The sequence below is a fragment of the Dreissena polymorpha genome, chromosome 2 (genome assembly GCF_020536995.1).
Source record: "Dreissena polymorpha isolate Duluth1 chromosome 2, UMN_Dpol_1.0, whole genome shotgun sequence".
Classification (NCBI taxonomy): Eukaryota; Metazoa; Mollusca; class Bivalvia; order Myida; family Dreissenidae; genus Dreissena; species Dreissena polymorpha.
Window position 1 is genome coordinate 2,697,066 of NC_068356.1, and position 25,737 is coordinate 2,722,802.

Here is a 25,737-nt window from a genome sequence, read left to right on the forward strand (position 1 = left end):
GACCGGATTTATAAGCGGGATATTGTGAGTCAAACGCCGAAATATATTGCTGACACAATTATTTTGTTTACCAAATATCTCCGCTCAATATTTACGCCATTGCTTTCGGATTGGCCAAACGCGTCCAATTGTGTCGTATCATATGATTAATTGTTCAAGTTTTCTTCTTTGTCAGGAAAAACTATTTTTTCCTGTTTACGTGTTATTTGGTGTTTTATCTCAACATAATATTCCGGTCTTTACATCCATGTCAGTTGAATTTGAATGAATTGTCTTCCTGTCTTTTTTAGTTTCGGGTTTGAATTATAAAATTGGAAAACCAATCAAGCACACGCGAGTAAGTTGTACTTCAGGAAGTAGTGTGATTTTGCTTTAAATGTATAATATTGCTTCATAAGCTCACCTGAAAATACGTCATGATGTTATAAGTCAGTCGTAATTGTATGTAGTGAGTTCTACCATTCAACTCGGTTAAAACCACAGCGGTGTTTAAAAACAGTATTTCAATATATAATTTTCATTTTTGCAGATGAAATAAGCCAGGAAATGTAATGTTCAAATTATGCATTATATATATGTTTTTATACATAATGACTATTTTACCGTCTTTGTTCAACTTTTATATAAAGTGTAGTTGATTCAAACGGAACACTTCACCCAATCAACGGAACTGTACGTAATCCAACTCGGCTTTCGGCTTTTCACGTCCCAACGTCCCGACATTTGTGAGTCTAGAAATTTAGTTAGGTAGGAGCGATTTGACACACTCTGGGTTTTCCGGACATTTCCGGGTTTTATACCACCCCTTTGGTATTTATAATGCATTTTAAAATTTAAAACGAACGTTCAACATTTAGGTACGGAATGAACGAGTAAACCAGTCTGTACACTGCCTATTAAACAGACGGGACAAATGTTGAAAATGCGGCATGCTAGCCTCCTGGTCTCTTATCATGCTTATAGAATAAGCGAGACCACTGTGCAGGAGAGTGCCCATATTTTAGCTTGATTACTCCGCAAATAGCACTGACAATGTTATCGGGTGTCAACATCCGGTTTTGTAAAAACTTAATAACGGCTTTAATACAATCTATTTTTTTTTGTATTTCTCAACCCGACTGGTTGTCCACGGACAACTTAATTGAAAAAAATCAGTTGCCCGGACAAGCAAATGTACGACTCGGGCAACTCGGACATTTGATTTCGCCACCCCTGCTACCTAAGTGTACATACCATGTTTAATTTTTCGTTCGATTGTTAGATTTCAGCATATACATGTATAAGGTCATTTCGCTATTAGTTAACTTATCCATATGTTCGTGGGCGAACTCGGATAGTCAAGTGCTCATACGATTGAGCTCACATGGTCCGGCTATGTGCTCATACCTACTTTCGAGAATCATCATGAATGTATTGCCATACTTAATAAACAAGAATGTGACCCGCCTCCCAGTTTTGCTCAATGGGTCAAGTTACCCACGGGTACTACTTCCCCGTACCACTAAACTATTTTTCGTACCAAAAATGTTTCGTACGCAAAAATTTTTCGTACCAAATTTTTTTTCGTACCCAAAATTTTCGTACCCAAATTTTTTATCGTACCCAAATGTTCGTATCAACATACACAATTGTGGTGATATAGATAAACTTAAATTGATGTTTTATATCCATCCTCTTCAAAAGCATCGTCACACCAGTACTGCCAGTACTTTGATTTAAAATGTCCGATTGCCTCTATAGCAGATAGAATTTAGGAAAATCGATTGATTTCATTTTCCTGCCAACAGACTTGCATACATGATATGGAGTTACGAATTAGGTAATAAGGCTGTTAATCAGTAAAGTTGGTTGATATATAAAAGCTGGTTGGACCTCATTTACTAGTGGCGACAATTGACTCAAAAACACTTTTTATTTTTGCATGGCTGTTGTATTGTGTTTAAATCGTTCAGATAACAGTGCCCGCGTTGCTATTTCACTGAATACCTTTTTGGGGTTTAATAACACATTAATTATTAGGCTCACCATTGAAAAACATTAACGGGATGAGCTTTGGGATCGCTTGATGTCCATCGTGAAAACGACCTCCTAAACCATTTGGCAGATTTTAATGAACCTTCATAAGAATTATCATTGGGTGGCCCTCTTTCAAAGTCTAATTGTTCTGGTTCGCTTTATATTTAGGTCACATAAGCTAAATGTATATTAAAAAAATAAAAACTTTAACAATCTGCTTTTCGAAAGGGTCGATGGATTTATATTTGGTGTGCAACATGGATAGTGGTCCTCGTTCATGTTTGTTAATGTGTCATTAATATATTGTGAAAAATGTATAAGTTTCTAAAAACCAAAAATCAAATTTGGTATTGCAATGTTAAATCATGTGGTAGTCTTCTGCTAGGTGTATTACAATGTACGATCATGAAGACAATACCAAATACGCCCGTTGTTAACATTATTTACATAGAGTTACATAGAAAAAAGGTAGTTTAAAGTCTTTGTTTTTGAAATCACAATGTACCAAGCTTTGATATTTTCTTTGTTACATCGGATTGTTTTACAATATTAAGATTGTTAAACTTTGAAAATCTCTGGAAAAGCAAGGGTCAGGGGTTTAAAAGTTGGTGCGTTACATCGGATGAATAGGCCACTGTCCCGAGAGTCACATGATTTACATGGACGTTAATATTGTTATAATTTTTTGAATATCGTATCTGCAAGAACACGACCAAGAAGTGGTATATTTGCAATATCAGATGTTTATATTGACAACATGAGCTTAAACTTTGAAAATGTGAAAAAAAAAATCCAATTTCGTCATGTACTTCCTGTTTCAAAGTAAACAATATTTGATCGCTAAATGAAGATTTGAATTTACGCATGGGCATGCGTATAGGGAGTATTTTGGACTGTTAATAATCATTCGCGTGTGCAAGGATGTTGATTTTTATCTTTTAACAGAAAATACGTTTGATTAAAAATCCCTCTTTCTCATTTCTGAAAGCCAAACGATTAAGTGAGATTTCAAGCGTGAAGACGTGGTTTCACATCCTGCTTAATTACAATTATACATGGGACTAGGAAGTGAAACTAGAAATCTGATCACGAGTTTATCTTATAAACGTTTGTATAAACGAATCTTTTGCGATGACAATGGTTGGTTCTGTGATGTGAAAATTCACTTATACGAAAGGTTAATTCTATGTGGTGATACTTTTATCTGCAAAGTAAACAGATAATAACTTTTATTGACTTCATATTCAGTTTTATTTTTTTACAAATGTAATATGAAGTAAAATGTTTTCACAAATGTGTTGGAATAGTGGTTCTAAAATCTGTTATATGTTGAGACCTGTAAAATGTTACAAAAGCTAAGTTCTATAGACATAGCTCATCAAGCTCTACCTATCATATATACATATTTATACCTAACACCTTCATATTGAAATACGATTACGATGCTTATGTTTACGTTAGGGGAGCCAGCATTTGAATGGTTTCAATTTTATACAAAATAAAAGTGACGGAATATATAAAATTATATTTCGCGATAGAAATGTTAAATACACAACTGCAATATTAACCAATTTGGTGTTACGATAAAGAAGTAAGTCGGCATTATAACGCATGAAAAAAACGGCTATTTTTTTCAAACGAAGAAAGTGTTCATTGTGACCGTTTTTTATTCCGAATTACTATCGGAGTTTTGAAGTTTGACAAACAATTCGACAAACAATTCTCCAAATGTTCTGATTTACGCCCTTTTACACAATGCGCATTTGTCATAAATAAATGTTAAATTTATGCACTTATGCGCCGAAAGCACTCACATAGTCATATTGACAACATACTGAATGACACAATTTAAACAAATGAAGATGTTTAAACATATCACCAGCAAATGTGTTTATTTATTATCCCGAATAAACACTCCAGACAATGTATTTCGTTCGGTTATTGTGTTGATATTATGTTTGACTATTGGTAATACAAAAAAAAATAGTGTTGAAAAACATATTATGGCGTGAACATAGAATGATATTCTTCACTTGTTATACTCAGACAAAAATGTGGTTGCTATGGACACATAAATAAGTAACAATTATCATAAGCATCTGTAGCCTGCGATAAATCAAAATTAATTCACTACCATATTCATAAACTGTCCGAAACTGTGGATCCAGCGCACTCAATAACTACTTTCCGGTAATCTAGATTGATAAAGCTCAGTGCATGGATACAGGGCTATAAAGGGTATGTGCACGTTATTTCAGTGTTTCGCTGTGTTTGCTATTATTACAGAAGAAAGAGAAAACTGTCAACAATCTGGATCCTGCGATAATTAAAAAAAAACTTTACTTCTTATGCAAGGTTTTTACAGTTTTTATAGATTAGTATAGTATAATTTTTAGTATGTATTTTATGTCCTTTAAAAACTGTAATGCATTTTAAGTCTAATGATCATTATGATGCAATGATCTCATATTTATTTATTTTTCTATTTTCAAACTCTTAGTGGGCTACAAAGTGTGTTTATTAACTACATATGCAGTGTGACATACTTTCTTAAGCAACTTCTGTGATATAATGAACATGTGATAATATTTGTCATAACTTAATCAGTAATATACTTGATATATTAAACAGTACATATTTGATACATATAAATTATTAAATATTTAATACATGACTGTTTCATGGTTACTGCCACCAATATCAAGGACCACAATGGAAATAAGTGAAAATCATTTATTTTTTTTGTGTTATCCTTGGTATTGTGTGTGCATTCCATGGTTTACTATATATATTGCTGTGATAATATATTTCATGTTGTTTGCATTATGTAGTAACTATGTTATGTTCATATTTTATGTTCATATTTTTACCAAATAAAATCAATCAATCTATCAATAAATCAAGGTTGATCAAACTTACTAGGTAGAAAGATGGCCATGCGGAAAATATGATGGTTATTTTCAGTATTAACCTCGGACACATAGTTTTGCTGTGATTAAAGAAATATGGAGGAAAACCAAATTCGGGATCCTGCGAAAACTCAAGCACTACATAAGCTAGGTTGATGAAACTAAGTATATGTCATATGGGGAATATGCGTGTTATTTTAGTTATTTTGTTTTTCGCCATGCATTTCGTATACCAAAATAATTGTGACCATCTAATTTTACACATGTTTTGACACACTTTATCCACTATGTTTACTATGAACCTCGATCTGGGAAGACGGGACTTAATTCATGTGCGTAAAGTGTCGTCACAGATTAGCCTGCGCAGTCGGCAGAGGCTCACAACTGACGTCATTTTCTGCATACACTGGATTTTCGCACAGAAGAGACTTCCTTCAAAAGAAAACTTCCATAAAGCGGAAAGTGTTGTTCCTGATATGCCTGTGCGAATTATATATATGCTAATCTGGGACAAAACTTTACGTACTTGCATTAAGACCGATTTTCGCAGAGCGATGCTCATTTTTTGACCACATAGCTGCCATTTTACAGCCGCCTCCCACGTCCCTCTTTGTGTAACGGACGTTCCTGGTGCAGACTTCGAGAAGGTCTGTTTGATCCCTTTCAACGTTGACATGGACAACTTCGCGTTTTGCCTGACCATCACCCTAACGGTACACTATGCATTAAAATTCAGCTGAAAGGTTTTTACTAATATTATGTCTTTAAAATGTTATTTATGCATAAGATGTTAATGTATTTTAGCTATTTATTTATTTGAGCTAAAAATACATTGAATACCTTTGCTTTACTTTTTGAGAAACTTTTTAGTTAATTTCCTGTCGCCGTGGCGTAGTGGATATGGTGTCTGCCTAGCGACCTGGTGGTCACGGCTTCGATCCCCACTGTGGGAGCGTTCTTTATATCTCCCCCCCCCCCCCCCCCCATAGACACCAAGTACTGGATCTTGCCCCAGGAAACATATTCGAGAGCGTTTCAAATAAGCCTTAGGCCTTCGATGCAATAAAGCGAAATTGAATAGTGTTCAACTAAACTAATTTTCTGGGTGGTCCCTGTACGTGGTGTCTTTGGGTGTTCTTACGAATGTCCACAAGAATGGGGATTGAACCTTTGGCCTCCAACGCTACGCTAACAACACATCCATTAATCCACTGCCACCTAACTCCATTCCGCATGTTATGGATTTGATGCATTTAATTCGAATTTTTGGTATTCCTATATATTCAATGATTCATTTTACGGTTGTCTTTAATGACACAAATGCTATAAGTCAACTGTACTGTTTCCCAATTATAAAAGTTATTTTTAATTTCTCGTATGAACTATACTGCTCCATTTACCAACAGTCACTGTGTGATATTATTAAGTCCAACACGCGCCATCATGTTACGCATCGGAAGGGAAACACTTAGTATTTTAATATCATTGAGAGTATATATAGCTTTGTATTTTTATGATGATATACTTTATTTCATTGAACGTATACATTAATAAGAACAAAACAGACATTACAGTTATTCATAATTGAATAAATAATCGATTTTAAATAGTTGTTTACAATCAATTATGTCATCTGTTCATTTAATTTAGAAACAATATTAATACAAATAACATATAAAATGTAGTTCTTATCTAAATATGTTTCCATTATTCTTGCTTATACGTTTCAGCAACACAATATAACGTTCTTATATGACAACACATGTTACAAGATACCACCTAACCCTACACACATTGAAGGTAAATAATTGATTATATGCTAAATGTAAGTGATGGAACATAAACAATAATAAGAAGATAATTCTCACTGTTTGTCACATTCGCCTGAGCTTTAATGTACATTAAACACGCCTTGATTGGTATATTCTGTTTGTTTATTTAATTTGATTTCTTTGCATTTTCCATTAGTATTTTATTCATATCATGGAGGTCAGTTTATCAACTCACACTTTCCCGTGTTAGCTGGTTTTCTCACATCCGTTACTGACAACTGCCATACTTGAATCAGAGGTAGCGGAATTAACCGTTAAATGGATTACATAAATATGGCCGAGTGCATTATCTTAGAGTTTCGGTAAAAGATAATGGGTCATTGTCACAAAACAGTACACAAAAACTATTAGTCGAGCCTGATCACTTTTATCATTTTTTATATAGTAAATACTTTTACTTAGCAATAGGAACATTACTTGTAGTACAGACCTAATCCGCGATTATACATTACGGGATTATTGTAAAGTGTAAAGTTTACGTAACAACCATATATCCTTACTAGTGACACTAGTATAAAACCAATGCCATTACCAAAATAAAATATATAATAAACAATATATGCGCTAGATATGTGTATATTATAGTAGGAAGGTCTAAAATAAGATACCTTTATTTTAGCTAGGTTAAATAAACCTGAACTCAGAGCTTCTTCAAGCCAAGCAAATAATCTTTAAAATGTGAAATACGTGTTTTGCTTTTGATTCATTCATCCCGTCATTGCTGAAATAAAGCTTTGTTTATTCTTCTGTTGTTTTTTTTTCTAAAATTCACGCAAGATTGAGATATTGACATAAACTATTTAAACAAACATAACACTTAAACATAAACAAAAATTTCCTTTGAGATATTTGACAAACATTGAATGTGTGTTTATAAACTTAAGTTGCAAATATAGAGCCATGTTCTTCTATAGGCAGATAACACAAATATTGCCGCCTTGGAGTTCGATGCTGAAAACGTAGACGCCACTGAGGAGGACAAGTACAGTTAGGACGATGTCGACACTGAGGGCGATTACGACATTGAGGTCGATGAAGCAATATCCGTCGATGACGTAATCAGTGACGACAAGAACATGGATGACGAAATATTACGATTCGGGACACAGTAACAATATCAATTACTTTACTTTAAAATTTGTTTTACTTCCTGCACGAAGAATTGTAATTACTAGCACCTTATTACTGCAAAGTATTGGTGACGAACTGTCATTTTGACAACTACTTTAAATCTCACCTAGCATAAATGCAAATGTTGCGTTCTAAATTATGTGGTATGCGTATACAGTGTGCAGGATCTCGTGACTTTATGGGCTTTACAAATGGGTGATAATGGATTAAAACACATCGGTAAGTGGTGCTTTTTAAAAATAACTTAAAAAACAAAATTCTGAAGAATATCACCTTGTGCATAAAAGGCAGATTGTTTGCGGCTTATGATTATGTGAACACTTTTGTGAATTACTTTATTTTATAAGCCAATGTTCTTAGCAAAAAATTCATTGTGTAATAAATCATATACACGGTTGTGCTGCATGCAACGTGAAATGTTGGTACTGAGTTCAGGCGTATTCAATTATGTATTTTTTAATCTTTAGATATCGACACAGACTTCAAAAAAACTGTTTTTTATGCACAAAAGATTTTTGCTAACATATTTCAATAGTTTGAGATATTTGCAAAAATAAAAATCTTACCTGTGTGTTTTCATTCTGTCCAGCCTGTGTGTAAACCCTTGTGAACCACGTTCATCCTGCACCTTGATATAAATATATACACACGTACCACATGACGGTAAGACCGAAATGCCTCTGCCCGTCAAAGCTTGTTTATTACACAAAAATACTATTGTAATACCACATTTTGCCTCAAATTGTTGTTTTACCTAATAAAGTGACTTTTGTTTTCAGTACCTACCATTATGTTTCGACAAAACGTTTGTAGTCGAGCTGTTGTTGTGTTGATTATCAACACGCAATGGTGTTGGATGTTTGTGTTCGCCCGTTTCTTATTGAAAAAAACAAACACACAAAACAACAACAACGATAATCAAGTTCTCAACATCTAACTTGCAACAATTTAATTTCGATTTTAAATGTTGATTGCATTCTACCAAAATCATATTTAGTACGAAATTGTATATATGATAATTACAGTGTGAATGGTTGATTACAGTTTCACGAAGATTTATCAAAATATAATACTGTTTTGCACGTTTTAAATGCAAATAGGAAAATGATAATAACGATAACGCGTGCACATTTATTACAACTAAATTTCAAAACTGCATATTAGTCTCTGCCTTCCCGTGCCTTTTGTATGCCCCCGGATCGAAAGATCGGGGGTATATTGTTTTTGGCATGTCTGTCACTGTATGTGTCTGTGTGTGTGTGTGTGTGTGTGTGTGTGTCCCAAAACTTTTACCAAAACTTTAACCTTGGTCATAACTTTTGCAATATTGAAGATAGCAACTTGATATTTGGCATGCATGTGTATCTCATGGAGCTGCACATTGTGAGTGGTGAAAGGTCAAGGTCAAGATCATCATTCAATGTCAAAGGTCAAAAAAACTAATCCAAGGGAAGTACTAAGCTTTTAAGGGAGAGTATCTGTACCTGCCAAATGATAAAAAAATCATAAGCGGCGCAGTAGGGACAATTGTGTTTCTGACAAACCCATCTCTTGTTCAATTCCAGGTTAGGAATGTATTATTGTAAAAAATGTCATTTCACAATAATATCACAAATGTTACTAAATCGCTTACTGCATGTGTTGTTCTTCTTGTTATGTTGCAATGTATTTCTTTTTCAAATATATTTTATTGGCATTACAGATATCGTCACATATCTCCATTTTATCTCGTAATCATCAAGTACACTAGTAACAATAACAAACGCGTGTTGTCACTTGTTGTGTTGTCCTGAGTAGTGATGTAAATTTTATGAGTTTACAGTTAAAATCACTCTGTTTCCGCTTGATTAGGTAGAAAGCATAAGGCTTTTCGAGATACCGTCCAACCTGTTTTGGGGGTACAACCAGCACTTGCTGTCTGAATAGAAGATCTTGAAAAGGGAAATATCGAACCCGAGACCTCCTGATTGTCAGCCGGACAACATATCCCCTTCCTTTAAGGTAGCGCACCCGTAATGATTTCCCGCGATTTCTTCGATGATTGAATAGCCGTTTTACCTGTTAACTTATGGATATCTAATTTAAGCAGTAAATAATTAGAAGTTGCCGTGGCCGAGCGGTTAAGGCTAGATCAACTATAAATCTTTTGGGATCTTCCGGCGCAGGTTCAAATCCTGCCGACATCGCATACTTTTTGCGACGCGTGTTATTTCTTTTCTAACGTTATTTGATTTAATAAAGCATATAAACTATGTTCATTGTTAAATATGTTGCATTTTTTATGCACATTCTTCAATTTTTAAAATTAAAACAACGTTATGGCTAAATTGGAAGATTACCTGCTGAAAAAAACGAATCATACATGTTGCATTTTCATTTTTATTTCAAAAAGTAAACTTTAAATCTGTCTATTTGTTGGTATTTTTGCTGTATATAGTGTATCTATAAAATTTAAGTTCAAAATATTACTTAAACGATATTATTTTGAATTTTATGATACTTTGTTTTTAACAAACCCAATTTCTACTTGGTTAAAAACACTTACATTTCATGGCGTTCTTCATTAGATAAAAAGTAATATAAAAAATGTATGTAAAAGAGTACTTATTTCATCTTGTTTAAACTTTAAACATCTTTACTGCATCTGTACACACCAACTGCATGCCCATATTTGGAAATCTGGACGAATTATGGAACTTTCATATACCCCAGGGGTGCAAATAAACTGACCAATAGCCGAGCGTGGCGGTGGTTTTGAAAAAATCAGTATATTTTTTAACAAGCATGGAAAGCCTACCTAAAAATTTGCATGTAGTTCAGTGAAATGATTCTGATTAAGAAAATAATACATTAGATAAGATTTGGAAAGGTGCCCATTACGGGTGCGCTACCTTAACTGACCTTCAAACGATGTTTTATTTATCCATGAATAATATACGCCGTTGTAAAAGATTTTTATTTATTCAACAACAAACTTATCTGATTCTCGTCGGATGTGCCGCACCTCAGATAGCTTGTATCGCCCCCTCACTTGCCCATTTTGCCTGTTTTGCATTCATTTTGCCCAAGCTTATATACTTTATGGCAAAGGCTGTGTTATGTTTCGTATTTTAACAAATAAAAACCCACAGTTTAGAATTAAAGCTGTGTCAGATCGTATGATTTGCAATCTTTAAAGCCACTATACATACTCAATATTACTGAATATTTCGTAAAATGTTTAGTAAAAAAATTAAACCATAACAAACCAGTGTTCCGTATAGCATTAGCCAAAATGTCAACGCTATATGTGGTATCGTAACATAGATTTAGTGAGATACAAAATGCTCGTTTTATTTTTTGTGTCACAATATATTCCATTTCAATTTCCCACGACGATATCCGAACATTTACGAGCAAACGCGAGATTGGCTTCGGCCATCATCGGACGCATGGCGCAGTTCTTATGAGAATTTTCAATATAAGTTATGCTTTCCACTTACCTCTGTAAATTTGACACGGATGAAATATATGAATAGATTTTTTCCGCTCAGATTTTGTTGGGGTACTGACGTCGAACAACTGTTAAATTTGTTATGGCCTTAAAGGGGCCTTTTCACAGATTTTGGCATTTATTGAAGTTTGTCATTAAATGCTTTATATTGATACATGTAAACATTCGAATTAAAAAGCTCTTGTCAAAAATACAAGAATGAAATTAAAGTAAAAAAAAGTAACCCTCAACTGGGCACTGACCCCTGGAGTAAAAAATCGTTCGCTTAGACCACTGGCCATCCATGCTCATACCATGTTTGTTGTATTTTATACTTTATATAAGAAACCCTCGTGGTGTCAACAAATTTAACGACAACAACAAAACTCTCCAAATTTTTCGCGTTGCAACGCTTGATAATTTTCAGGTTTTTAAATCGTCGACATATAATGGATATTTTTTAGAGCATGGTTAACGTTCAGTATTACTGTTTCCTCACAAATATCAACACAATACAACACAAATTTGCGAATCTGTAACATTGTTTTTTAATTTGTCAATTTATCAAAACGTGAAAAGATACCTTTGAAATATCCATTCACGATATATCCGGCATAACTCGTCAATATTGATATACAGTTTGTTACATATGCGTTGAATCAAAATATATTGCAACCCAGTTCAAAATTTTGGATAAACCGTCTGAGTCAAATGTAAGATACACCAAAGATCTGAAGGTTGCAAATTGCAAGGCTAAGGTTTCTGTTAGCTTTATCAAAGACCTATATAATACATGTATTTTTTAGGTCTTTGGCTTTATTTTTATGTGTGTTTATTATTGATTACGCCAAAACGCTCAAAACACTTCTTAACGATCGAAAGCAAAATATATTTGCAAATGTCTTTGTTAACAGGTATAGTTTTGTGGCGTTTTAAATATTACCAAGATTAATATATCTTTGTATTATTTCATCTGCCTTAAGTAAACCAACCTTGATTTTCATGTACAAATGGCACATATTCCTAATGCATCAATGGACATTTTAGCATGTGTCATTGTGGTCGGTGACTCGAATCACGGAAGTTAAATGTATGTATTGTTCAGCTCGAAATGCCTATGAACCTGGATATCACTATCGGCGATGGAATGCCGTCAACCAGGCAAGCATATATCTGGAGATCGCTGTAATGAAATACAGAGCGCATCATATCTGCATCCATGCAACACTTTAAAACGACTAGACATAGGCATTTTCATGTTAAAACGTAGATAAAGCATTCCTGATCTGAATTATTGTATACCTTATTCACTGCAGCCTGAAAGCGGGCGGTAAAAATAGCAATAATGAACATTTCCAGCAGCAAAGTTATTGGTATCATCCGCTTTTATTAATGTCACGGGACTATTTTACTGTATGATACAGAACAACACACGTGCAGCACAACCAAACTTACAGTATTACAGATGAGGGCAATGTCTAACATATAGAAGTGGAATGATATATTATACAGCGTACAAAGCATTATGTACACCAATATTTTTTACAAGAGTATTTATATGCACAAATTCAAAGAACATACATTCTAAAGCATATCATACAATGTTTGATTGTTCGTTTTATGCGTTTTGCGGTTTAAACAAAAACACAAAATGAGTTATAATCTTCACATACAAACACAAATAATTGAACAATAATTATTTTAAGTAAAACTGATTTCTACAATGAGCGTTTAGTTTGACGTCAGAAAGCATGAATTACTCACTGATCTTAACATACATTGAGCACGGTGATACTTAACTACATTACAACGCTCAAAACACTGCCGGAATATATTTATGACATGCCAGGGCCGTAGGCAGGAATGTTTGAATGGGGGTGGGGGCCCAACCAAGGAGGGTGCGGGAAGGAGTCTTCCCGTGCGGGAGGGGTCTATCTCCTCCCTATTTTTTTATTTTGCACTTTTCAAGGTGAATTTTAATGCTTAACAAAACTTACTTTGTAATATAAATTTATGAAATATAACAAGTAAATCAGCACCTTTCTGAAGTCTTAAGCTTTATATAATGGTGTGAACAGCATTTTAAGAAATTTATGATATTTTATGAAGAAGGAAAGCATACTTGGAAAATCAAAAACATTTATGAAGAAATGTATCATAAAGTATGACTGACCTATAACCATAATAATATTTTCTCTTTGAATTCAAGCCTCCTCTACACTTCAAAGTAAATTCCTGACAAATTTGTATCATCTACTACACAGTTTTACGTTCACCACCATCATCACAGCTAAACCATCAACATTGTCAACAACTGTGACATTAGATTGGACCTTGAAACTTTTTCTGTAATAACCGTTTTCCGTAGGTTTTTTACGGAACTATATCTAATATTGAGCTGATGTTTGGAATGCGGGGGTACCTACATGACCGAAAGATTAAATGTGAAATTCGTTCAGGCCCATTGATATTTGGCAAAATTATGGGCCTTGGACTTAACATTTCCCTTTAATAACCGTATTCCTAAGGGTTTTTCGCAACTCTTTCAGATATCAAGCTGATTATTATGCCCCCGGTAGGATGGCATATGAAAGTTGGACTGTCCGTCCGTCTGTCCGGCATTTCATTATCCAGACTTTTTTCAAACGCTTTAAGATATTGACATGATGATTGTTTGGTGTGTGAGTCTACCTACGACTTTCGGATAAAGTATTACTTTCGTTCCGGTCCATTGATTTTTGCCGAAATTATGGGTCTTGAACTTTGACAAAGAAACTTGCCTGTTCAAAGTAATGAAAAATTTTCAATATCACCTCTAATTGCTTCCAACATTATTTGTTTTTCACAAATTATTAACGTCAGCAATATTCACGCATACGACCTCCTGTATCGTTTGCTTCCGTTCGCTGCTTCTCTTTCCTTTGGTAATCAAAAAAGTGTTCCATCAAACATCGATAAATGAAGCATTCAGGATCACAAGGGGGAATTAACTGATAGGGAATGTGTGTACAAGGCCATAAGAAAACATTGCCTACGGGCTTATCTCCACTGGCGAGTAAAATAGCGATAATACCCTTGTTCATCAGTGACAATAAAACACATCTCCTCTTTTGTATTGAGGGGAAGTGTACTGCGAGCCCTTTTATGAGATAAAAATTGCAGTAGGTCCATTATTTAAACAATCCTAACTTTACAGCCAGCTGGGGTACACGGATGCATGGATAACTACGACCTGGGGATTCTACCGAGTGTTTTGCAAATATGAGAGATTATCGATTGCACCAAAAAAAGCGGAAGTTTTAAGATGATAAAAAACATGTGTGGGGAATTTATTGTAATCTAAAAACCACGGATCGTATCTTGTTATCTAGAGTCCTTGCTTTAACTGAATGTTTTACTCTGCATAACCACAAATATAAAGCGGAAGAGAATTACACGGCGGTATATAAATCGTCGAGTTATTATGAATATTGTCAAACATTGGACGTCGTCGGCTTAACTTGGTGCATATCTGTTTCGCCTCGCATTCCTGGGATATAGGAGTCGTCAGTAGTTAACCTATCACAAAGTTGGAGCCGCACAGCACCCGATTGAAGTCACCAGATTATCCAGTTGACGGTCATAACCTGGGATTAAAGCTCAGCTTATGTGCATCTCCATAGGTTAGCAACGTGGGTTTGGATCATAGACAACAGGAATATTACATAAATTTCAACCGCAGCTCTATCAAATATGACAACGTTGTTGCTGCTTCTGTTGTGCCTCGTGGCTGGTTGGCGCGTGCGGGCGATGAGTGTCACTTCCGGGCCGATGCAGATTGATTCAATGGATGCAGACGTTATAGGTAGGTGGACGTTGTGATTTTTAATCAATAAAGTTGTTGTTAAATATATATTCATAAATGCAAATTGATTTAAAGCTACGTGCGATTTATGTCGGCATACATACACCAAATCAAATCATACGCTAACGCCCATATGTTTACCATGCGTTTAGTAAAAACATGGGCCCGACGAGAAATATTATTTTTTTCCTTACAGGTGATCCGACATGCAAGTCCGGTCAGTGTAAAATCTGCAAAACATACCAAGGGCGGGAAGGTACGTATTTGCTGTTTTGATAATATTAAATTTGTTTTTAGAATAGACACAGTCGAACTTCAGAAAAACGTTGTCTGTTCAAATCGATTTCGTTTTATTTTCTACAATAAGCTTAACGAAAAAAGTCTACTCATGCACATTTAGTATATATGATATTGTGTTCGCTTCTACAAGATAATATTCTGCTGAACCCGAAAAAAGCGAATTCTTTGTTTTGTAACAACTTGATTTCTCCAGTGGTTGTCTTTATTTATGTTTTCAGTTTGAATTAACACATTGATGTAGTTATACATGCTCATTTCTAAAACTACAATAATGCGAAATCTAATAAGTACACAAACGTCTTCTCCACCAGTATGCCTGGTTGCCACCATCGCCAAAGCAAACACCATCCACCTGGCGTTAGTAACCAGTGGTTACACACTGGTGGAGGGAGACATAACTGGTAATGAGTTTTATTCACAGTTTAATCCGGTATTTGTACGCTCTAAACATAATTTCCAATCCCTTATATTAAACATTGCCTTTTGAAAATTGTGTACATTAAACAAATGCCATTTTGTCATAATTAATTTCAATTTCGGTTGATTTTATACCTTAAAAGTTAGTTTTTGTCCGTTGATCATACATTTGTTTCGTTTACCATATTGTAAAACATCACGGTGTCTTGAAAACTTCATAGATTTGAAAGCCATTTGTTTCATAATACTAGTATAGAAATTTGTTAATATATATAGTAAACCTCATCACACGACCATAGACGAGAGTACCTTCATATTATATGCATGTGTATTTCGAAGTTTATTTGCACGTCCATCAGCCTCTTCAATAAAGCATCTATATGATAGACCTGCTATTTATTATTTGCATATCTAACAAAAACGTATACGTCTACATACAGCCTCTTCTCAGGGCCCAATCTGCGTGGATCATGTCCCGGGTACCACCATACAACAACTGTGTATGATCCCCAGTAACGTTGACGTGACCAGCTACAAAGCGTGCGTTGATGTATCCGCCAAGGTAATATCTTCGATTTCAGATTGTTTGAAAACGTACTCTTTAATCTAATTAAATAGTTGCTTTCTGACACAGAGACACGGTCCGACATGATTGTTGTTTGCAGCATACAAACGTATTTTTTGTCAGAATGGATCGGATAATGATCGCTGATATTTTTTTAATTAGTTTGTTAACACTTGTTATGATATTCTGAACCAAAGATACACAGATCTATATTTTCTCCCACAGATGAATGGCAAAACGTACAAGGATCCTTTTGGATGCTTTCAAATCCCGAACACAAGCTCGTTCAATTTGGGAGGTAAACTATACACACTGATGTTGTTTTTGTTTATTTTGTAATTTATAATAAAGATAAAGGAATCTTCCTTATTACACATTGCTCTAAAAAAGCACGATGTTAAACCTCGGTATACGTTATCAAAGACGTTGATACATAGAGTATTGTAAATAACCTTTAAAAATAATGCTTATTTTACAGAATTATTTTCAAGTGATGGGATGGTGACCTCGTCCGCCAGTGGTAAGTATTTTTTCCGAAACTGATTTTGAACGAATGATTTCAAGTGATTTTAATGGAATACTATACTGTCAACACGAATAGCCAAATCATCGCTTAACTTGACTTCCACATTCGTATTGTGTCGTTATGACTGGGTTACTAGTCTAAAAGTTCTCAACACTTGGCCCCGCATAATTGATATCTACCTTCATTTGTTCATCGGTGAGGAAATTTGTTGATTCGGCGTCTTTCTAACAAGTCAGAACGCCCCGGTAGTGGTCTGCAGTTTATACTACCGTGATCATGCAATACTATGCGCATGGTTATTTTGCAGATGATCCGACATGCAAACCCGGTGAATGTCAAATTTGCAAGTCTTATCAAGGAAGCGAATGTATGTATATACTATGTCTTTTTCAGTTCATATATTTGTTTATCAAAGGTCTAGTATAACGTCCTACTTTCAAGAAGTATTGTTTTATCCCCAAGTGCCGTGAGTATCCATGTGAACACGGTGTAGTGGACACTTATAATCGGTAATCGATATACCTCGGCATAGGAAACACTGCTGAATATCGTTGATACATAAGCTCATAGAAAGGATTTCATATAAATAGTATGTACCTTATTGCGAATAAATACACTGAGTGGAGAGTGGAATATCTCCTGGGGGCCAGATATACCTCAAACTAGATCTTAACATATATCTTTACACTTTGATACAATTTAACTACGATACGAGATTTGTATGTGCACATGGGAACTGAAAATACTCTAATTGCCACTGCTTCCATAATCAACCGAACACGGGAGCGACATTGTTGTCCTTATTCCTTACTCTACATACAATTATTTAGCAATAGAAATCGTAACGATTTAATAATTTGGATATAACGAACTTTTGTTTAAAAACGTTGACATAATGTTTATGACATTTATAACATTGAACATTTCATCAACTGGCCTTGTCTCTTGTAGTATGCCTAGTGGCCACTATCACTAATCCAGACACCATCCATCTGGCGTTAGTAACAAGTGGTTACACACTGGTGGAGGGAGACATCACGGGTAACTTGCCTTACAATACATAGCAAAACTGAGTCATAACTTGAATGTTATCAACTGCATCCAATTGTTTCGCTTAATTAATCAACAGTCAAAATGTGATATTGGACTCTATAACTTTTTCATTAAACATAAGTTTGTTTTATCATTTGATTTTTACAATATATTGAAACAGTTTCCAAAATATGTACATAATATCTTTTTCTGTAAAGCCTCCTCTCACAATCCGATCTGCGTGGACAATGTCCCAGGTACCCCCATACAGCAACTGTGTATCAACCCCAGTAACGTTGACATGACCAACTTCAAGGCGTGTGTGGGCGTATCCATTAAGGTAAAAACATCGATGGTATAAACCATTGGTACCATGGTAACGGATATTATTGTTTTGTGTTTGTTTTGCCAAATGAACGAATTTTTATGCCCACGAAAAAGTCTTCTTCAGTCTCCACTTTATTTCATGCCGTCAAATATAAATGATTTTCAATATATTTCAGGTATTTTTGTTTTTGTGAAGTTGTTGATTATTCTTTATTGTTGAAATCCGAACCTTTTTCGCTCTGTCCACAGTTGAATGGCCAAGTGTATACTGTACCCATCGGCTGTTTTCAAATCCCGAAGCCAAGCTTAAGTTATCTGCAAGGTAAATTCTTACATGCATCATGGATGCTTTCAAATCCCGAACACAAACTCGTTCAATTTGGGAGGTAACCTATACACACTGATGTTTTTGTTTATTTTGTAATTTATAATAAAGATAAAGGAATCTTCCTTATCACACATTGCTCTAAAAAAGCACAATGTTAAACCCCTATATACGTTATCAAAGACATTTATACATAGAGTATTGTAAATAACCTTTAAAAATAATTCTTATTTTACAGAATTATTTTCAAGTGATGGGATGGTGACCTCGTCCGCCAGTGGTAAGTATTTTTTCCGAAACTGATTTTGAACGAATGATTTCAAGTGATTTTAATGGAATACTATACTGTCAACACGAATAGCCAAATCATCGCTAAACTTGACTTCCACATTCGTATTGTGCCGTTATGACTGGGTTACTAGTCTAAAAGTCTTCAACACTTGGCCCCGCATAATTGATATCTACCTTCATTTGTTCATCGGTGAGGAAATTTGTTGATTCGGCGTCTTTCTAACAAGTCAGAACGCCCTGGTAGTGGTCTGCAGTTTATACTACCGTGATCATGCAATACTATGCGCATGGTTATTTTGCAGATGATCCGACATGCAAACCCGGTGAATGCCAAATTTGCAAGTCTTATCAAGGAAGCGAATGTATGTATATACTATGTCTTTTTCAGTTCATATATTTGTTTATCAAAGGTCTAGTATAACGTCCTACTTTCAAGAAGTATTGTTTTATCCCCAAGTGCCGTGAGTATCCTTGTGAACACGGTGTAGTGGACACTTATAATCGGTAATCGATATACCTCGGCATAGGAAACACTGCTGAATATCATTGATACATAAGCTCATAGAAAGGATTTCATATAAATAGTATTTACCTTATTGCGAATAAATACACTGAGTGGAGAGTGGAATATCTCCTGGGGGCAAACATACCTCAAACTAGATCTTAACATATATCTTTACACTTTGATACAATTTAACTACGATACGAGATTTGTATGTGCACATGGGAACTGAAAATACTCTAATTGCCACTGCTTCCATAATCAACCGAACACGGAAGCGACATTGTTGTCCTTATTCCTTACTCTACATACAATTATTTAGCAATAGAAATCGTAACGATTTAATAATTTGGATATAACGAACTTTTGTTTAAAATCGTTGACATAATGTTTATGACATTTATAACATTGAACATTTCATCAACTGGCCTTGTCTCTTGTAGTATGCCTAGTGGCCACTATCACTAATCCAGACACCATCCATCTGGCGTTAGTAACAAGTGGTTACACACTGGTGGAGGGAGACATCACGGGTAACTTGCCTTACAATACATAGCAAAACTGAGTCATAACTTGAATGTTATCAACTGCATCCAATTGTTTCGCTTAATTAATCAACAGTCAAAATGTGATATTGGGCTCTATAACTTTTTCATTAAACATAAGTTTGTTTTATCATTTGATTTTTACAATATATTGAAACAGTTTCCAAAATATGTACATAATATCTTTTTCTGTAAAGCCTCCTCTCACAATCCGATCTGCGTGGACAATGTCCCAGGTACCCCCATACAGCAACTGTGTATCAACCCCAGTAACGTTGACATGACCAACTTCAAGGCGTGTGTGGGCGTATCCATTAAGGTAAAAACATCGATGGTATAAAACATTGGTACCATGGTAACGGATATTATTGTTTTGTGTTTGTTTTGCCAAATGAACGAATTTTTATGCCCACGAAAAAGTCTTCTTCAGTCTCCACTTAATTTCATGCCGTCAAATATAAATGATTTTCAATATATTTCAGGTATTTTTGTTTTTGTGAAGTTGTTGATTATTCTTTATTGTTGAAATCCGAACCTTTTTCGCTCTGTCCACAGTTGAATGGCCAAGTGTATACTGTACCCATCGGCTGTTTTCAAATCCCGAAGCCAAGCTTAAGTTATCTGCAAGGTAAATTCTTACATGCATATTGGATGCTTTCAAATCCCGAACACAAACTCGTTCAATTTGGGAGATAACCTATACACACTGATGTTTTTGTTTATTTTGTAATTTATAATAAAGATAAAGGAATCTTCCTTATCACACATTGCTCTAAAAAAGCACAATGTTAAACCTCTATATACGTTATCAAAGACATTTATACATAGAGTATTGTAAATAACCTTTAAAAATAATTCTTATTTTACAGAATTATTTTCAAGTGATGGGATGGTGACCTCGTCCGCCAGTGGTAAGTATTTTTTCCGAAACTGATTTTGAACGAATGATTTCAAGTGATTTTAATGGAATACTATACTGTCAACACGAATAGCCAAATCATCGCTAAACTTGACTTCCACATTCGTATTGTGCCGTTATGACTGGGTTACTAGTCTAAAAGTCTTCAACACTTGGCCCCGCATAATTGATATCTACCTTCATTTGTTCATCGGTGAGGAAATTTATTGATTCGGCGTCTTTCTAACAAGTCAGAACGCCCTGGTAGTGGTCTGCAGTTTATACTACCGTGATCATGCAATACTATGCGCATGGTTATTTTGCAGATGATCCGACATGCCAACCCGGTGAATGTCAACTTTGCAAGTCTTATCGAGGAAGCGAACGTATGTATATACTATGTCTTTTTCAGTTCATATATTTGTTTATCAAAGGTCTAGTATAACGTCCTACTTTCAAGAAGTCTTTTTTTTATCCCCAAGTGCCGTGAGTATCCTTGTGAACACGGTGTAGTGGACACTTATAATCGGTATTCGATATACCTCGGCATTGGAAACACTGGTGAATATCATTGATACAGAAGCTCATAGAAAGGATTTCATATAAATAGTATTTACCTTATTGCGAATAAATACACTGAGTGGAGAGTGGAATATCTCCTGGGCGCCAGATATACCTCAAACTAGATCTTAACATATATCTTTACACTTTGATACAATTTAACTACGATACGAGATTTGTATGTGCACATGGGAACTGAAAATACTCTAATTGCCACTGCTTCCATAATCAACCGAACACGGGAGCGACATTGTTGTCCTTATTCCTTACTCTACATACAATTATTTAGCAATAGAAATCGTAACGATTTAATAATTTGGATATAACGAATTTTTGTTTAAAAAAGTTGACATAATGTTTATGACATTTATAACATTGAACATTTCATCAACTGGCCTTGTCTCTTGCAGTATGCCTAGTGGCCACTATCACTAATCCAGACACCATCCATCTGGCGTTAGTAACAAGTGGTTACACACTGGTGGAGGGAGACATCACGGGTAACTTGCCTTACAATACATAGCAAAACTGAGTCATAACTTGAATGTTATCAACTGCATCCAATTGTTTCGCTTAATTAATCAACAGTCAAAATGTGACATTGGGCTCTATAACTTTTTCATTAAACATAAGTTCGTTTTATCATTTGATTTTTACAATATATTGAAACAGTTTCCAAAATATGTACATAATATCTTTTTCTGTAAAGCCTCCTCTCACAATCCGATCTGCGTGGACAATGTCCCAGGTACCCCCATACAGCAACTGTGTATCAACCCCAGTAACGTTGACATGACCAGCTTCAAGGCGTGTGTGGGCGTATCCATTAAGGTAAAAACATCTATGGTAAAAATCATTGGTACCATGGTAACTGATATTATTGTTTTGTGTTTGTTTTGCCAAATGAACGAATTGTTATGCCCACGAAAAAGTCTTCTTCAGTCTCCACTTAATGTCATGCCGTCAAATATAAATGATTTTAGAGTATATTTTAGGTATTTTTGTTTTTGTGAAATTGTTGATTATTCTTTATTGTTGGAATCCGAACCTCTTTCGCTCTGTCCACAGCTGAATGGCCAAGTGCATACTGTACCCATCGGCTGTTTCCAAATCCCGAAGCCAAGCTTAAGTTATCTGCAAGGTAAATTCTTACGTGCATCATGGCAAAGCGCTGGAAATTGCTGAGGTTTGCACAATTGGGTTGAAGAAAAAATGTGTGTTACATTTACAGCATATGGATTCTACTAACAATATCAGTATTTCCCACTTTAAACGTTTATTCAAATTGCATGCATTGAGTGCGTATTAATTTAGATTATTGTTTATGCCAAATAATAAAACATATTTTTTTAAACATATTACATTTGAGAAAACATGTTCGAAACCCAAACCAAAATTAAAGTCTAACAACAATACCTACGCAGATTGTCCAATATATGACGGCAAAAAAGAGTATACTGAGAAAATGCGAATAGTTTTCATTTACATTGCAAATTCCTTCCGATATCATCTGAATCATTTTCATATTGTCGCTGTGTTTATTTCAATAACAATCTTTTCGTTTTAAGTACCATCGTCTATGCATTATGACTTTGACAGAAAATGTAAATAGGTTCAAGTTAATTTTTTCCATAACAATGTGAAGGTCAATACACGTTTCTAACAATTTTCTATCACGTGTTTTACAGAACTGCTTATAGATGTTTTCCGAACGGACACCATCAGTGAGTGTACTTAATCAAATATTGAATGACTCTATGGTAATGATTAGACAAATACTGTTTCAGTGATGTCATCCTCATCTTTTTATAAAACCAATATAGAAGATTGTCTATTTTATTGTTGAAAATATAACTTTTACTTTAAGCGTAATTAATATGGCGGTCAGGTTTAAATATATGCATTTGCATTTGACGAGAAAAGTAAAAGGTCAAATCTGCCAATGAAGGTGTTGACCAGGAAGATGACACGTTTGACTTCGCCATTGGAGATGATGACGGCACTGTTGATGATGACCCCACAGGTGTGGATGACGGGAAAACGATATGTCACAGAGGAATGTGTAAAATATGCCACCATCACAAAAATATGAAAGGTAGAATTGCAATATGAGTTGTGCATATCCACGAATACAAATAAAATTATGATTGGTGTCCAAAGATAAGCTCTTAAGAACTCTGCAAGAATTAAACGATTTATATTTAGAGTATATTGTGAGAATTTCGGTTGTTGCTTATATGCACACGCTTCCACAGATTGCATATACCGTTTCAGCCTGTGTTATTGCCAAGGCAACCAAGAGAGGAATGGGTCTCGGACTGGTTGTCAACCACCACATCCTCCTGAAGGGAAGACTGAGAAATGGTTAGTTTTAACATCACTGATCATGTAGTGATCTAATGAAGAACGTCACAAGCACTATTGACGACACATCCGTCTATGATCAGCCATATCGGTTACTAGCATTTGCCAGGCGATAAAAAAGTATTTTTTTTCAAACTAAGTCTCTTTCTGAAAAATAAAATTTCATGTATTGAAAAAAGATTTAAAAAAAAACTTAAGTGTTGTGTTCGAAATTAAATAATGAACTCAAAGGTGGTATACAACTTACAATAAAATTCATACATGTTTCGAACGCTATGTAATCTGTTGATGACTTATTAGATTTGTCTAAATTTTTACTAATATATTTAAACTCTAAACAGAACCAAACGTTCATGTGTTTAACTTGTCATGCATTAAAAGGAAATGACATTCCAAATTTTAGATTCTCCTATCTGCACGCGTCACGTGCCCAGGTTCCCGGCTGTAAAGTCAGTGTGTCTGGTACCCAGCCGAGTGGACACGACGAAACAGGCCGCGTGCGTCAACGTCACCGCTGAGGTATGGCTAAACGTTTGATAATCAATTCCAAACCATACAAGGCCATAACAGTACATCACATTACATACCACTGGAGTGATTGTTTGTTTTTAAATAGTATACAGTAAACAAGGTGACAATCAATTTGCATCAACAGGAAATAAATGTTATCATCAACACAAGGTCGCTAAATGGAAAGTGAGAAGAATGAACAACATCAAAGCAAAGGATAAATTTTAACACAAAATAATTAAACCGCCTCGGAAAAATAAATCTCATCCTTAGGAATTTAAATTACAGCCAACGCAATCAAAGTTTCATATCAGCTTTAGCATACCTATGCGATTCAAAAACGTTTGCACGCGTCATACATTTTCGCGACCGTATTTTGATAGATTTAACGCAGCATTGTGCGGATATATGAACTTGAATAACGCACATATCAATAACTTCATTATTTGTGTGTGAAAAGCTCTCTATGTTATCTTTTTTTCGAACCGATATTATTTTTTTAAACGACACGTCGGAAACTAGGAATAGTGACGTCAGTACGGGAGTGGTTATAAGCGCGTATGATCCAGGGACCAAACTATTGAAGAGCAATGACGTTTCTGTTTTGAAGCTTTAGTACAAATAAATCCTTATTTTCACTTCTAAGGTTGAACATTATCGGCTTTCTTACAATTTTAACGACATCCCTTATTGTATAGGAGATCAACTAAACACATATTGGATAATTTGAAAATTCCATGTAGTTGGAGCAACGATTTGGTAATGAACGCCAATTTTAACAATGATTCACCCACAATTTACCAAATATCTTCTTAATCAACTGCCGTAACTATTTTCTATGATAGAGACTGAAAATTCAGATTCCGTTGAAAACCTGGAAACAACCCAAACTTCATATTTATGTGCTTTAAGACAGGACTAGGGGTGCTATATCTAATTCCGAACTTCTTATTTAAGTTATTTTTGTTCAATGAATTGAATGATAAAAATGCATTTGTTTTGTTTTGCTGTGTTACATACTTGAATGTAAATGCAATTATTTGTCTTCTTCCACTATATGATATGCATATAGTTATTACAAATACGATAATACGCGTTGGTATGTACATTTGGTAGAACTTATAATAATATTTCAACATGCTAAATATAATATAATAAAATATATAAAAAATACTTTAACCACTACACCAATATACAAAATAATAACGCGCGTTACAATATCGCATCGTTTATTTTCGAAATACACTATGCCATTTTTTATTAAATCATATAGTAGTACTCCATAATTATATACAAAAATATATTTTAAGTTGAACCAGATCATTGCAAACCTTACTAGTTCGTTCCTCAACCAAACTTTTTTTCAATCT

The 25,737-nt window shown here is 34.8% G+C and overlaps 1 protein-coding gene and 1 long non-coding RNA gene across 20 annotated transcripts in view; both read left to right on the forward strand.

The window, feature by feature from the left end:
- Positions 1-25,737, forward strand: part of LOC127865617 (uncharacterized) — a 71,760-nt gene that overhangs the window by 45,351 nt on the left and 672 nt on the right. For 8 of the 19 annotated variants that reach the window (XM_052405486.1, XM_052405487.1, XM_052405488.1 and 5 more), the window contains 19 exons: positions 16,965-17,006; positions 17,320-17,379; positions 17,964-18,053; positions 18,263-18,384; positions 18,621-18,693; positions 18,935-18,976; positions 19,290-19,349; positions 19,933-20,022; positions 20,232-20,353; positions 20,590-20,662; positions 20,904-20,945; positions 21,259-21,318; positions 21,904-21,993; positions 22,203-22,324; positions 22,562-22,634; positions 23,182-23,217; positions 23,442-23,588; positions 23,768-23,857; positions 24,261-24,376. In XM_052405486.1, the coding sequence (XP_052261446.1) occupies positions 16,965-17,006; positions 17,320-17,379; positions 17,964-18,053; positions 18,263-18,384; positions 18,621-18,693; positions 18,935-18,976; positions 19,290-19,349; positions 19,933-20,022; positions 20,232-20,353; positions 20,590-20,662; positions 20,904-20,945; positions 21,259-21,318; positions 21,904-21,993; positions 22,203-22,324; positions 22,562-22,634; positions 23,182-23,217; positions 23,442-23,588; positions 23,768-23,857; positions 24,261-24,376 (1,550 nt within the window). The remainder of the gene's footprint in view (positions 1-16,964; positions 17,007-17,319; positions 17,380-17,963; positions 18,054-18,262; positions 18,385-18,620; positions 18,694-18,934; positions 18,977-19,289; positions 19,350-19,932; positions 20,023-20,231; positions 20,354-20,589; positions 20,663-20,903; positions 20,946-21,258; positions 21,319-21,903; positions 21,994-22,202; positions 22,325-22,561; positions 22,635-23,181; positions 23,218-23,441; positions 23,589-23,767; positions 23,858-24,260; positions 24,377-25,737) is intronic. The other 11 variants (XM_052405494.1, XM_052405504.1, XM_052405499.1 and 8 more) reach the window with 11 other exon arrangements.
- On the forward strand, positions 3,847-6,720 carry LOC127865628 (uncharacterized). The gene is made up of 3 exons (XR_008042709.1): positions 3,847-4,254; positions 5,517-5,638; positions 6,656-6,720. It is a non-coding gene; the product is annotated as an uncharacterized LOC127865628 (long non-coding RNA).